Source organism: Perognathus longimembris, chromosome 21 (assembly GCF_023159225.1).
Source record: "Perognathus longimembris pacificus isolate PPM17 chromosome 21, ASM2315922v1, whole genome shotgun sequence".
In the NCBI taxonomy this organism is placed as follows: Eukaryota; Metazoa; Chordata; class Mammalia; order Rodentia; family Heteromyidae; genus Perognathus; species Perognathus longimembris.
In genome coordinates this window covers 28801557-28816620 of record NC_063181.1, presented here as the reverse complement: position 1 = coordinate 28816620, position 15064 = coordinate 28801557, and the positions used below count along the sequence as shown (strand labels likewise).

At 44.3% G+C, this 15064-nt stretch overlaps 1 protein-coding gene across 4 annotated transcripts; it reads left to right on the top strand.

Moving 5' to 3' along the window:
• Positions 1–941: 941 nt before the first annotated feature.
• Helt (helt bHLH transcription factor) lies at positions 942–3792 on the top strand. 4 transcript variants are annotated; one of them, XM_048330840.1, is made up of 3 exons: positions 942–2405; positions 2593–2689; positions 3126–3792. In XM_048330840.1, exons 1-3 carry the CDS (start codon positions 2388–2390, stop codon positions 3623–3625), a joined length of 615 nt encoding a protein of 204 aa, XP_048186797.1. In that variant the 5' UTR covers positions 942–2387; the 3' UTR covers positions 3626–3792. The 4 variants fall into 4 exon arrangements, with proteins under 4 accessions (XP_048186797.1, XP_048186799.1, XP_048186798.1 ...); XM_048330842.1 differs by having other exon boundaries at positions 2488–2689; XM_048330841.1 differs by having other exon boundaries at positions 945–2405; positions 3129–3792.
• The last annotated feature ends 11272 nt before the right edge of the window (positions 3793–15064 follow it).

Sequence of the window (15064 nt, the reverse complement as noted above, 5' to 3'; positions counted from 1 at the left end):
AGGCCGGAGCACCCCGAGAGAAAGTTCCAAGGCAGCCAACGTGAATAAGGACGGGGGGGGAAGGCCTCGGACCCCAGCCCAGCGCCCGCAGAAGCGCAGGCCGCCGAGCGAGTTCCCAGGCGCCGCCACCCCCCTCCTTCCCTTTGGCTCTCTCCAGCAAATTTCCTCCCTCGTTTCTCTTCGTGCCTTCCCTCCCTCCTCCTCCCCTCGATATTTTCGCTTTCTAAAACCATAAAAAAGAGATCAACTTCCCTCACTTCACGGGGCCCTTTCCCGTGACAAATATTGATGCCCAGAGTGTCTGCGCTCTCCCGCCCCCAAATGGTAAAGAAAAGGCACCCGCGAAAGGGGGACATAAAAAGTTAACAATGCTGTGAAAATATGTTTGCAGAAAATAGACAATCGTTGGATTAGACGTATTCAAGTATGAAATAATGCCTTTTTGTGTCAAAACTTGGGCGAGGGGCGGGTACAAAAGTTCACTGTGGCAGTTACTTGCTCCCTTTGTGAGCCGTGCGCTTTGGCGTCTCCACTAGGGCGCATTACCCAGAGCCTCTAAGCGCGATTGTTTCTCCCTTTCTAATGACATTTACCGGATCAAAACATGCTGTTAATTCGATCAGAAGGCTTCACCCTCACTGACAAAGCCACAATAATTTCTCCTGAAGTTTGTTAAATTGACCAAAATTAGGCAAATGAATAGGGGGTCTGTAAGCGCCCCTCACGCAGGTGACGTCGCATAATGCTCGCCTGGACCAGCTGCGTTCCCCCTTTTCTTCTCGGCCCACTCTCCTCCGTGTTGCCCCCCCCCCTCCTCCCACCCCACCCCCCTCACACACACATACACACGCCCGCCTCCCTCTCCTCCCCCACCCCCTGGCATTATTAAAATTTAGCCCAATGAAAACTATTCATACTTTTCAATGGACATTTTCGTATAGGATAATAGGCTACAAATTGAGCCTCTTCCCCCCGCCAAGAGAGAGCTCGAGGGGGGAGGGGGGAGAAAAGAAAGCAAGCGACTTGGTCAGAGAGTTAAGGGGGAGCGTCGCGTGCCAAAGGCCCGCGGGAGGGGCGAGGCGAGGCGAGAGCCTCGTGTGCCAGCCGCAGCCCCACACCTGCCGGGATGTCCGGACAAATAAAGCGGTGTAAACAAAAAAGGGGGAGATGGACGTGTCACCAAGTCTTGTGAGAAAAAGCCTGGGAACAAACGGGGAGCCTCCGTCTCCAAGAGCTCTCCCTTGAACCCGGCGGAACAGCCTATTAAAGGCTTACTTAATTACTTTAATGACTCTGGACAGGCTTTAAAACGCACTCGGTGCTGGGACGGCGAGCTTGCTGGGATTTGTAAACAGGCGATCGTGTGAGACTCAGCGGTGGGACTAAAGGAGGCGACACTGTTTTGTGAGGGTCCTCGCCCCCCGGTGCCCACGGCCACTGCGCCCCTGCGCTCCGCGCCCCGCAACTGTTACAGGAGTTTACCGCCTCCTTTTCCCGCCCGGGCGGTTGCCATGCAAATGTTACTCCTCAGCCGATCACGTGTCCTTTGAAGGGCCACGTGGATTAACAAAGCTGATCGGCCCCCAGCTCGCCCCCCTCGGCTGCTAAATTTTTTTTTTCTCTTAACTTCTTTAAAACGGATCTTCAATGCATACATTCTCCAAACCCAGATCCCCTAATCCTATGGAATAATTCAACTCGTGAATGCACTTGCAGCCCTAGATGACCGCTTTATAAGGGAGCCCTTCGGAGTTGGGAGGCTGCAGTCTACCTGGGACCCTCCAAGAGGCACACGAGGTGGAGAGTGGACGGGTGCCCGGCGCCACTGCCTCTCCCCGAGGGCGCATACTGACCAGGATGTCAGACAAGCTCAAGGAACGCAAAGTGAGTCCTTGCGCCCTGGTAATGGAGGCCTGGGACTCACCCACCTGCCACCTGGCGGGACCGATCTCAGAGATGTAGCCACGCGAGACGTAGAGTGCGGAGGAATACTACGTGCTTTAGAAAGGGGGTAGAGGTAGGGACGGTGCCGGCTTAGCCAGGAGAAGCTCACTCTTGGAGGCTGGCAGTCATCTCCCCAAAGTTCTGGCGCTTAGCGTGCCTCAGTGGTTGGATTGGGTTGGATGGCTTAAAGGACAGCACACCTATGAGGGGCAAGCGGGGACTGAACTCCTCAGCCTGCGTGTGGCCAGGCAGGGGTCCCTTCCTGGGGTTCGCCTCTGAGCGCGCAGCTATTATTAGCTATTGCCCAGGGAGGCAGACGTCCTGAGTGTAAAGAAGAAAAACCTCCGTGTTTACAGAGAACTCCGGTTTCTCACAAAGTGATAGAAAAGCGAAGGAGGGATCGAATCAACCGCTGCTTGAATGAGCTGGGCAAAACGGTGCCCATGGCCCTGGCGAAGCAGGTAACGTTCACACACCTGGGTGCCAGGTGGTGGGACCCAGAGGCGAGAGGCCTAAATTCTGAGCCTCTCTTCTCTGGCGCAGATCCCCAGGGGTCCGGCTCGGGGTCCGGCTCGGGGTCCCCTGAAGCCTTCCCGGGTTACACGTCGATGACAGAGACGCCACAAGTAGCCTTTTCTCCTTTGGCAGAGTTCTGGGAAGCTAGAGAAGGCGGAGATCCTGGAGATGACGGTTCAGTACCTAAGAGCCCTGCACTCCGCCGATTTTCCCCGGGGAAGGGAAAAAGGTGGGTGAGAAGGGAAACTGGGCAAGGGGGGCGGCGCCACACAGACCTAGTGTGGGGATGAGCGTGAGATCGTCGCAGAGAAATGCACTTGAGAGAAGCTGCGAGATCAGGGGAAGGAAGGAGTCTTGCCAAAGCCTCTCTCTGGCCAGGGCGCTGGCGGAGTTATCATGGCAAAGGTTTCTAAGGATGCTGGCTTGCTGGATCTCGGTCCGAGAGCGAAGGAAGGTGGAAGGTCGAGCTGTTGGGGGGAAAGAGGATTGTTTGCTGGAGCGTTCCAAGTCTCTAGACCGAAAAGAAAAGTGCTGCTCCTCAAGTGAGACCTCGGGCCAGGAAATGTGGAGGCAGCTGATCGGCACTAGCCTGCGGCCTCCGGGTGGGGACCGTTCCCGAGCGCTCGCGGTTTTCGTCTTTCTTACCATCTTTGTTGCCTCTCCAGCAGAACTTCTAGCAGAGTTTGCCAACTATTTCCACTATGGCTACCACGAATGTATGAAGAACCTGGTGCATTACCTCACCACCGTGGAGCGGATGGAGACCAAGGACGCGAAGTACGCGCGCATCCTCGCCTTTTTGCAGTCCAAGGCCCGCCTGGGAGCGGAGCCCCCCTTCCCACCCCTGAGTTCGCTCCCGGAGCCAGATTTCTCTTATCAACTGCACCCTGCGGGTCCCGAATTTGCGGGCCACACTCCGGGCGAGGCCACTGTGTTCCCGCAGGGTGCTGCCCCGGGGTCTTTCTCCTGGCCACACGGCGCAGCCCGCAGTCCCGCGCTGTCCTACCTGCCCGGTGCGCCGGTGCCCCTCTCGAGCCCCGCGCAGCAGCACAGTCCCTTCCTGTCGCAGGTTCAGGGCCTCGACCGGCATTACCTCAACCTGATCGGCCACGCCCACCCCAACGCCCTCAACCTGCACACGCCCCAGCACCCCCAGGTGCTCTGACACCGCGAGGTCGCCTTACACGCTGGGCGCAATCCAGAGGAAATGTACATATTGTTATTGTACAGGTGTAAATAGTATGCAAACACTGGGTGGGAGAAGGCCGTGAGCGAATTAGTCTTCTGGAGGATCGTCCTCTCGCAATAAACGTTTTGTAATAAAGATCCGAAGACATGAATTCCTTTGTTATCTTCTCTCCCCTCCACGGCGCCAAGGGTGCAGGATTGACCGGGCCTTGGGTAATTTGGCTGGGGAGGAGGCCCTTTGATGAGTGGAGAGGACAGGGAGGCTAAATGGAGTCTTAAGCAGGTATCACTGGAGGCCTAGCTTAGGGGGTGCGACTGACTGCTCTCGGGGTGTCCCAGAGCGCGTCAGCTGGCAGCCTGCTCCCCTTTGCCTCGGTCTTGGAAGGGGGCTGAAGCCAGGAACGAGGTTCTGGCCTCCGAAAAGAGGCCAGTGGAATGACTCCGCGAGAGCTGGCTTTGAAAAGCTTTTCGCCTACTGGGGGACCTGGCTGTCCTCTCTCCAGGCAGGCAATTCTGATCGGCGGCGCCCAGGCGCAGGTCTGGAATGCGGCTAACCCCGCGCCGGCGGGACCCCGCTGAGTTCACGACTGTAACACTACTCTGGGAGGCAAGGGGGAGAAAGTGTGCAGATGTTGTAGGAAGTAAGATTCTGACATGTCTTAGAAACAACATCCATCGAAGTTTCCTGTTTTCAAACACCAGAGAGCTCGGGAAAGCCGGCATCGCCTTTTTTACGCACAGATCAGCTCAGCCACAGTGGCGTTAGGTGACTGGGCAGGGAACGCGACAGGTCGGATGAGGTGTTCCTTCCCCAGGGAATTGTCGCCAGGAAATGCCCCCGCCCCCCTCGCCAGTGGAACAGGGGTTCCAGTTGTCAAGCCTGGGAACAAAGGCTTCTCCCCAGTAGAATTCCCTCCTTCCCAGTAGAATTAAAAAAAAAAAATCTCTCTTCAATCAGAACATTAGGAAAGTAGAGCCTAGACAAAACTTGGCTAGTGATCTCTTAAGGGGGGATGACTGCCAATTCCAATATATCTGTGCTTTTCCAGAAAATACTAAATAGCAAGCTACGGTTGCTTCTTTTCTGAGACCCAAAATGGGTAAACTAAACTAGCTATCTATCTTAATTTTTTTCCTATCATGGATTTTCTGTTTGAACTTTTGTCTTTAGTGCCTTTTAAATAAATAATTTGAAATGATAGCAAACCATTTTCCTGTCTCCAGGAGTCATCAAACTGAAGACCTGTGAGGCCAGAGGATAGAAAGTTAACTTATTCTTTATCTCTTGGACAGGGTTTAGGAGAACTCTGACCTACTTTGTTTACTGAGGTCAGAGAATGGGATGTCCTGCAATTTGTAAACCAACAAGCTTCATTCCACAGAGAAAGGAACACAAACAAAACTTTTCCTCTTGCCATCCACAAAAATGACTCTTGTAATTGTATCTGTTGTCTGGAAAGGAAAAAAAATCTAGTTCTTGCATGTAAGGGATTTTTGAAGTAACACTGACAAAATGGGACCTAGCTCCTTCTTTATGAATTGATAGAGTTGGGGGTGTGGACGTGAACGTTGAGACCAGACAGCCTTTGTAGATCGCAAATATACATGGAGTGATATGGGATAAGAGCAAATTATTCAGGGAAGGGAGAGTGGAAGGTGCCCATTATTGAAACACATGTTGTACACCCATTTCATCCGTACTGGATACAGAATATGAAGAAGGCCTTTCAAGGATTTTTTTTCTCTTCTCTGAGCATTAAGCCAATCTGAATTCCCTTTGTCGGTGAAGCATTAAAGATATAGTGTTACCCTGGAAATATAAATTATTAATATATTCAGCATTTTGTCGCTTCTTAACTGTTAACCAAATTAGACAAAACTTGCTTTTGCTAAGTAGATTTTCTCTCTGGGATTAGCTTTGGGTCACCACAGTAAAATCTTTGCTCATTTACATATAATTTTACAAACTTCACTGGTCCACAGCAGTCTTTGTACCTCAAATGTTGGTATTCTTGATTTTTTTTCTTTCTCATTTAACTGTGGAGGATAAAACCCTGCTTTGGATTTACAATGACTTTAGAATAAAAGTTTCCCTCCCCCTTTCTCTCCTTCCTCGTGTGTGTGTGTGTGTGTGTGTGTGTGTGTGTGTGTGTCTTTTTCCCTCCTGAAACCTTCATCCAAAAACCCAATTCTGTAGGCTTGGCCAAATGTCAAAGCTGGAATAGTTTAACTTTGTGAAAGATTAAAAATGTTAGTACAAAATGGAATTGATTCAAATCACATTGTGACTTTCATGTGTCCTTCTTGCACTTTCTTCAATAACACACTACTTCCAGCCTCCTGCCCCAGCAACCTCACCCCATCTGAATCGCTTATGCCCAGTCCCTCCACTCTTTCTTTAAGTAAGTTGTATAGTAATGGTTTCCAAGAGAGGCCCAACCAAATCCAGAAATAACACAAAACAAAACCCAGTGGGTTTGCCTGGAGGTAAGCCATTGTGATGCCTCTGAAAAGGAAAACCTCTTGTTCCTTGAGCTTCATCCTTGAGTGGGCAAGAATAAAAATAATCATCCGCATGAAATCAAAGGTTTTCTCCCTAGGCTTGAGGAACAAAGCTCATGGCTGCTGCTTTGGGCCTGCCCCCTGACTCTGAAGGGCTAGAACTAGTAGCTTCCAGGCGCTCCAGCCACTCCTGGGGAAAGGCCAGTAATACAGAGCTCACTTGTGCTTCGAAGCGTTATGAAACAAAGACAGCTCCATGTAGAGTAGGGGCCCCTCCAGTCTGGGCCTCTAGAGGCCAAGAAGGGAAGGCCAGGAGCTGCCATGTAAGTTCCTGAACTCACCAATTCCTAGGAATCCCTAGGAAGTCTGTAGTAGACTGTAGTAGTCTGTAGTAGATGTCTTCAGGGAGTCACACAACTAGAAAATAAGCCAACATGGGGCATGTAGCAGTTCAATAAATATTTGTAGAATGATTGAATGAGCTGTCTAATAGGGCTAAGTTTCTTAGAATTCTGAGTTAGCTCTTCCTCAAACCTCTGGACTCTTACCAGTCCCCTCCTATGTCATCTGTGACAAGAAAATCATTGTACACCCAACCAGGAAACTGTGGCATAATCCACACACATTCTGAAGATGACAACCAAGAACAACTACCCTGCTTTTGCCTACAAAGTATATTTTATGTCCATAAGCTTGAACTCAAGTCCTGGGTGCTGTACTTGGCTTTTTCACTCAAGTTTAGTGGTTTACCACTTGAGCTACAGCTTCACTTCTAGGGTTTTGTTTGTTTGTTTTTGTCTTTTGCGAAGCTTGAACTCAGAATCTGGGCTCTGTCCCCAAGCTCTTCAACTCAAGGCTATCACTCTACCACTTTGAGCAACAGCCTCACTTCCAGTTTTCTGGTGGTTCATTGGAGATAAGTTTTGCGGCCTTTCCTGCCTAGACTGACATCAAACAGTAATCCTCAGATCTCAGTCTCCTGAATTGTTAGGATCACAGGAATGAGCCACCAGTGCTCAGCTCACTTCTAGTTTTTTTGATGAAGACGAGCGTCTCATGGAATTTCTTCCTTGGACTGGCTTCAAACCATGATTCTCAGATCTCTGCTTCTTGAGTAGCTTATTTTTAATACTAATTTTTAATTATATAAGGTAATTATATATTCATGGGAAAGTGAGACTTTCAAGACATGTATACAATGTATAATGATCAGATCAAAGTAACTGGCATATCTTTCACTTCAAACAGATATAACTTTGAATCAGAAACATTTAAAATAGTCTTGGGCTAGAGGTCTGGCTCAAATGGTAAAGGACCTGCCTGGAAAGCACAAGGCTCTGAGTTCAAATCCTAGTACCATCCTCAAAAATCCCCTCTACTAGTTATTTTGAAATACAGAAGTAGTTATTGTGAATCAGGGTTACCTTGCTGTGCTTTAGGAACATTTATCCCATCCAACTGTGTTCTTGTAACTTCTCTCTGTCCCTTGCCCTTCTTCCTAGCCTCCAGTAGCCACCATTTTACTCCCTTTTTTTGTCAGTCATGGGGCTTGAACTCAGTGCCTGGGCACTGTCCCTGAGCACTAGCTCAAGGCTACTTCTCTACCACTTTGAGCCACAGTGCCACTTCTCGTTTTCTGGTGGTTAGTTGGAGATCAGAGTCTTGTGGACTTTCTTGCCCAGGCAGGCTTTGAAGATTCTCAGATCTCAGTTTCCTGAGTAGCTAGGATTACAGTCAAGTATGAGCCACCAGTACCCACCTCATATTCTACTCTTTATAAGGGAAAACAGCAACTCGCCTGGCGAGAGGAGGACTAGAGGAGGTATCTGGTCACTACATTATATCATAGACACACTTTTGCAATGATCTCAGTGGAGTGGATGAGTATTAAGAGGTTGAATCTCTTGACAGTGTGCCTTGCAGTCTCTCCTGACCAACATGTGGCTGGATGCTTTTTATACTGCCACTCTTTGTCTCACAGTAACTTCTGCATGGGTTTGACTATCCACAACTTGCTGATGAAGGCTAGCTTGGAGAATTGTCTTAGGCTACACAAGAATTTTATAGCAGAATTAGAATTTGACCAGGAGTAGATGTGTTTCCTATTCTTTAGAGTAGGAAGCCCTTGATTCTCTACTGTAGCTGTCGCAATCAAGAACATTCTCTCACTTTCTTAGAATAGAATGAGCAGGGCTTAAGTGTAGGAATTCTTTTTATTCCTTGTGTGAAGTTTTGTCCCCTGTGAGATTGGATAGCTAGAGGTTTTAATGTATAATCAGTGTTCAAAACCAACAGGTTGGCCCATGAATAAAAATCTTAGGGAAAACAATTGTATTTGTTAAGACATGATGTTTTTATTGTCAATATTACCTAACAACTATATAACTGCAACAGTAGCTGCAATAATAATGACAATTATAACAATATAAAATACTTAAATACATAGCATTTGCATTGTTGCCATAGATACCTGAATGAATTAAGTCCTCATATTTAAAAAGAGGACTGGAGGGTGGGGATGGGAGGGAAAAACTGGGAGAGTGGAAGGGAGAGGTGACAATGTCCAACAAGAAACGCACTCTTTACCTGACTTATGGAACTATAACCCCTCTGTACATCACCTTTATAATAACAATAATTTTTTAATTACAAGAAACAGGAGTCATGCTGAGAAGTAGAGTGCCTGCCTGGCAAACACTAGGCCAAGTTTAATCTGCAGTACTGCTAAAAACAAACAAACAAAAACCATCCAGCTCTTGCCCCCTCACCCTCATTGCCTTCTGCTCTCCACACTGCTCCTGGTGCACCAACTACTCTGGTCTTCCCTCAGCTGTCCTAAAGTGCACAAGTTCTCATCAGCATGAGGCCCTTAAAATGTTCCTGCCCAACCCCATCTCTCATTAGCAAGGCTCAGCAGTGCCTTCCGGACCACCTCACATCAACTAAGTTCTTCTTCATTTTTTTCTTCATTTACCTACTAAATTCCCAGTGGTACAAGCCTGTTGCATTTCTCTCCCTTCAAATTACCCATTATAATTGCATTGTAGTAAAAGAAACATAATTTAATAATTTGACCATGTCAATAATTTAAGAACGTTTTGCTGTTTTGTGCCATTACATTCATGTAACTCTCACTCCCCACCCTTGCCCAGAACTTTTAATCTTCTCTAAATGAAATTCTACCCCTTAACCATGTAATTTCTCCCTTGGCCCCCAGCTCCTGGTGACCACTTTCTATTTTTCCAGTGCAATGAATTTGACTACCTTTTCTACTTCATACATATGGAATCAGTCAATACTTGCCCTTTGTTAACATCTAGAAGAGACAGACTTTTAGGGGTCTACATGAAGGCACCTCCAAAATACTATTTTCTTTTTTTTTTTTCCAGCTACAAACTGGAATACCTCGGCATATTCCTGAGCACACCTTGAGGTATTTCTGTCTGCAGTTTAAAAATGTTTATAGTTGATGTTCATATAAAGTTTAATTAAGTGAAATTAATAGGACCACTCAAGTAAAGTGACAAAACATAAAATTAAACACATTATATAAAGATTCAAAGTTCCAAACAGTCAACCTTTTTTTCTTTACTCACTAATATTCTAGTCTGTCAAATACTTGGCCAGGGCTGGGAATATGGCCTAGTGTCAAGAGTGCTTGCTTCTCAAATACTTGGCCAAAAGGTTGATATCACTCAACTGCTACTAACAGGAAGATATTAACTAACAAAACCAGTATGAGTCTTTCCTAGCCCTGTTGATAAATCAAGAGACATGCATTAGAAATCAGTCTGAACTTTTAGGATCTGCACAATTCTGCCACCTCTAACTGGACCCTTTTAATTTTCTTATTGCACAATCCTAACGTGTTAAACATAAATAAGAAAATAAAGCTATTCACAAGTCCACCATCCGAATATAAGTAGCCACTATTACCATTTTGATGTAGGGAGAAACGATCACTTACTAAAGCTTCTTTTCCTTAAGACATTCTTCCCTCCTAAACATTTAGTGCTGAAATTCATATGGAACAGCAAAAGACCTAGAATAGCCAAAGCAATTCTAGGCAAAAGAAGCAATGTAGGAGGTATCACAAGCTCTATTATAGAGCCATCATAACAAAAACAGCCTGGTATTGGTATAAAAACAGACCTTAAGACCAATGGAATAGAAGACCCAGAAATAAAGCCGCATTCTTACAGTCAGCTGATATTCGACAAAGGAGCTAAAGATAAACAATGGAATAAACATAGCCTCTTCAACTACTGGTGCTCGGAAAAGTGGGCAGACATATGTAGAAAACTCAAAGTAGACCCTAGCCTATCACCATACACCAAGATCAACTCAAAATGAATCAAGGACCTCAACATCAGACCTGAATCCTTGAAACTACTGAAGGACAGAGTAGGAAAGACTCTAGAACTTACAGGCACAGGAAGGAACTTCCTGAATATAGTCCCAGGGGCACAACAAATAGGGGAGAGACTCAACAAATGGGACTACTACAAAATTAAAAGTTTCTGCACAGCTAAAGACATAGCCACCAAACTAGAAAGACAGCCAACCATATGGGAAAGGATCTTCACCAGCACAGCAACAGACAGAGGCCTAATATCCATCATCTACAAAGAACTCAAAAAACTAACCCTCTCCAAGCCCAGTAAACCAATTATTAAATGGGCAAAGGGAATAAAGAGAGACTTCACAGGAAAAGAGAAAAAAAATGGCAAAGAAACATATAAGGAAATGTTCAACATCCCTGGCAGTAAAGGAAATGCAAATAAAAACAACCCTGAGATATCACCTCACTCCAGTTAGAATGGCCTATACTCTGAACTCAGGCAACAACAAAAGCTGGAGGGGGTGCAGGGAAAGAGGAACCCTTCTCCATTGTTGGTGGGAGTGCAAATTAGTACAACCACTTTGGAGAACAGTATGGGGGTTCCTCAAAAAACTCAGCATAGACATACCCTATGACCCAGCCATACCACTCGTAGGCATCTATCCTGAACAACAGGTCTCAGGATATCAAAAAGACATCTGCACATCCATGTATATCGCTGCACAATTCACAATAGCCAAAATATGGAAACAACCCAGATGCCCCTCTACAGATGAATGGATCCAAAAAATGTGGTACCTATACACAATGGAATACTACATAGCAATTAGAAATAATAAAATATTGGTATTCGCAGGGAAATGGTCAGAACTTGAACAAATAATGTTGAGTGAGACAAGCCTAGAACACAGAGAACAAAGGGGCATGGTCTCCTTGATATATGACTGTTAGGGTGGGTGGGGGGACAGTAGAGACCAGGTCTGTGAAACAAAAAAACTTTTTGTCAAATGGTACTTCCACAGGTTTGGGTCAGCGACCTTACATTATGTATCTAAAACCAAACAACTACTAAACATAAAAAGGTCTAAAATAGACCTCTCAGTGGATCACAATAGCTCAACAGCTATGTATATATGATCATTTAAGACAATGATAAGCAAACTCTATTGTTGACATTATATTTAAAGTTCTAAGTGAATTTCCTTTGGCATACGCCACGTGGCTACTGGATATGATTTTGGTACACTGGGTATTGTATATATGCCTACTTGATCTAGGGAAGGGAAAGAAAAATGAGGGTGTAAGATATCACAAGAAATGTACTCACTGCCCTATTATGTAACTGTACCCCTTTTGCATAACACCTTGTCAGCAAAATTTAATTAATAGAAAAATCAGAAAAATTTTAGTGCTGAGCTATTTGGGCAACCACTGAAAGCCTCACCAAGAAACATTTTTCTGAGCAAGCTTAGCATAGAGGATGCAGGAGGAGCCCCTGTTGTGTTCTGGTGGGAAGCATAGCTCCTGCACAGTGCAAGCTGCCGGACCTGGGACTGGCCAGTATGTGAGGACTATCTGCTTCCAGTTCTAAGTGCCTCTCATAGCAAATCATTTACTGTGCCCTGTGCCCGCATGGGACTTCGCTTGTTCTTCCCATTCTGAGAGCTGCCATCTTGAGCTGCTTCTTCTCTTTGGCTGTTTCTTTGTGCACTTTCTGGATGGAAATAAAGTTGCTCAAAAATTTTAATGTACTCATTACCTGACTTATGTCACCATAACTCCTATACACATCACCTTTATAATAACAAGAAATTTAAAAATAAAAATATCTTTAAGTCAGTTTATAACTACAATGTTTCTTGATCAATACCGCCCCTTCTATCATCTGTCCCTCTTTTCCCATCTTCCACTTTTATAATGAAAGACCCAGGCATGTTCCTGTCCACTATACTTATGAGGCAAACTGAGCATGCCCCAAAATGTTCTGTGTACCATATCAGCCTTTCAGACATGTGCTTCATGATCTTGAGTAAAGCATGCCACTGAATGTATCCATTTTCTTTTTTGAATTATAACTTTAAACTGAGCATGCTCAGGAAAAGGCTCACCTCTAAAGCTCTTTCCTCTTTGAATACACATCAGCTCCTCAAACAAAATCCCCATGCTTCTTTTGTTTGAAGAAGATATTGCTTTGGAAATAATTGCTATGCTTTTCTTACCTGCTGCAGGTAGTAAAGTGGTCTCTATTCTTATTTCTTGGCCATGCTTGGCTCTGGTTTTGTACTCACCAGTATGTGAACCCATTACATTTCATTACATTTCAGTAAATGGTTTATTTAACATAATGTCTACAGGGTTCATCTATGTATTGTATGTGTTGGGATTTTCTTCCTTTCACTTCCAAAAATTGAAGTTGTTGGGTCATGAAGTAATTCTATGTTTAACTAGTTGAGGAACCAATCAAACTGTTATCCACAGACTGCACTGTTTTACATTCCTATCATTAACCACGGTTCTAACTTCTCTGTACCTCACCATTTAGTTTCTTTCTTTGCTTTTTAAAGTAATAGCTATTCTAATGTGTGTATGGTGTTTTCCAACTGCAATTTTTGACTTGAGTTTCTTTAATACAAATCAAATATTCAACTAATGTTGAACATCTTTTCCTGTGTCTATTGGTCATTTGTAAATGTTTGGAGAAATGTCTATTTAAGTACAATTCTTAATTGTGCTGTTTTTGTCTTGCTGTTGAGTTAGTGAGGTTTTCCATGTTTTCTGGATGTCAGTCTTTTTTCAGATATAAGATTTGCAAATATTTTCCCTTGCTCCATGTGTTTTTTTTCACTCCGTTGATAGTGACCTTTGATGCACAAAGGGTTTTTTTGAATTTTGATAAAGTTCAACTTACCTACTTATCATTTCATCACTTTCACTTTAGTGTTCTATACAAGGACTCATTTGCCATTTCTAATTATAAACTTATATTTTATTTTATGATGGACTATAGAAGCACACAGGCAGAAACCTCTGTTTGATGACTATTATATTTCCAGGACTTATATTTGGGATGATGAGTTGTACTGTTCCAATATACATACCTATAATCCACTGTATACAAATGTTTTGGTATATCGGTATCTGAATTTTAACTCAAAGCCTTTCGTTTGCCTCGCTTTGTTGCTCTTCTGGTGCTTTATCACTTAAACCACACCTCTCACCTGCCTGTTTGCTGGTTATTTTGAATATGAAATCTTGTGGACTTTGCCTAGGCTGATTTCAAACTTCCATCTTCCAGATCTCAACCTCCTAAGTAGCTAGGGTTATAGGAATGAGCCACAGGCATCTGGTTCTTCTAATGATTCTAATCTGTGACATAGTATAGTGCTGTGCTAACTTGTGTTTTACACAAGAAATATTAATTAATAAAGGTAATTTCTGTGTAACATTCATACTAGATTAAGGAATACGAATGTAAGTCAACTTATAGTTTCAACATGTTTAGGGAAATAAACACAACAAGAAATATATCAATGGCACATTTTTAAAACTTTGATTTTATAATACAAGTATGACTTTATATTTCTTTATTCTTCACTAGAATTTTTTAAACATCTTAGATCCATGAAAGTGAGTTCCTTCACCAGCTAGCGTGCATAGAACCTTTCCTTGCCTACTGGTTTTGTAAATCTTCAGAGAAGGTTATCAAATAATAATCTTCCTCTTAAATCAAGTAAATCCACAGAGATTTTTCTTTCCTTCTTACATGTTTCAGGGAGTTAACATTGCAAAGGCTTGTAATGTTGGCAGCAAAACAGTAGAGGGAGCACATGAGTTTTTGGCAGCTATCACTAGTTATCCCTCCTCCAAAAACCAACATTGCATTTAAGAATAGATTTAACAGTGTGAAAGTGAAATCTGATGGAAGGAAAGAAAAAACAAAAAACAAAAAGGTCTACTAATGAGAAAGTTAAAATTTATAAAATTAACTTCATAATAACAAACTGAGTTCAGATCTTCAAACCCACCTATCAGATAATTTTTATTAACCCAAACCCAATATTCACTTGATGTCCCATACCCATCAGTGTTCTCAGTTCTTGAGGATCATTATCATCTGTCAAAACTAAATTACTATTGGGTACTTGTGGCTCAGCCTCTCAGGATGCTGAGATCTGAGGATTGCAGTTTGAAGCCAACAAAAACAACAAAATAAAGTTTCTCAGGGACTGTTCCCAGTCACTTTGTTCAAGCCCCAGACCTCCCCACCCTCCACAAAACCTAAATTACTAGGAAAGTAGTTTTAAAACTACTGTGTACTAGTTTTATTTATTTATTATTTAAAAAATAATCAGTGAGATTATTTGGGGAAAACTACCTAAATAGTGCAAAAAATAAAGATGCAAACCACAGAATATAGAATAGAGGAAATGCAGGTTTCCCTGACCAAGCTTTACCGCCCGAAAGCGGGCTCTAGCGAAGGCTCTACCAGCTCTCCCTCTCTGCCTGCTGACCTCCACCTGGGCGCCTCCTTGTCTGCTTGCACTGCCCAGGTCATGTAACCAGAGCACATGG

What these genes read in the sequence shown, in the direction of transcription:
- Helt (XM_048330840.1), top strand. An exon ending in TCCCCGGGGAAGGGAAAAAG is followed by an intron (nt 2,690 to 3,125) that starts GTGGGTGAGAAG and finishes TTGCCTCTCCAG; the next exon opens with CAGAACTTCTAGCAGAGTTT.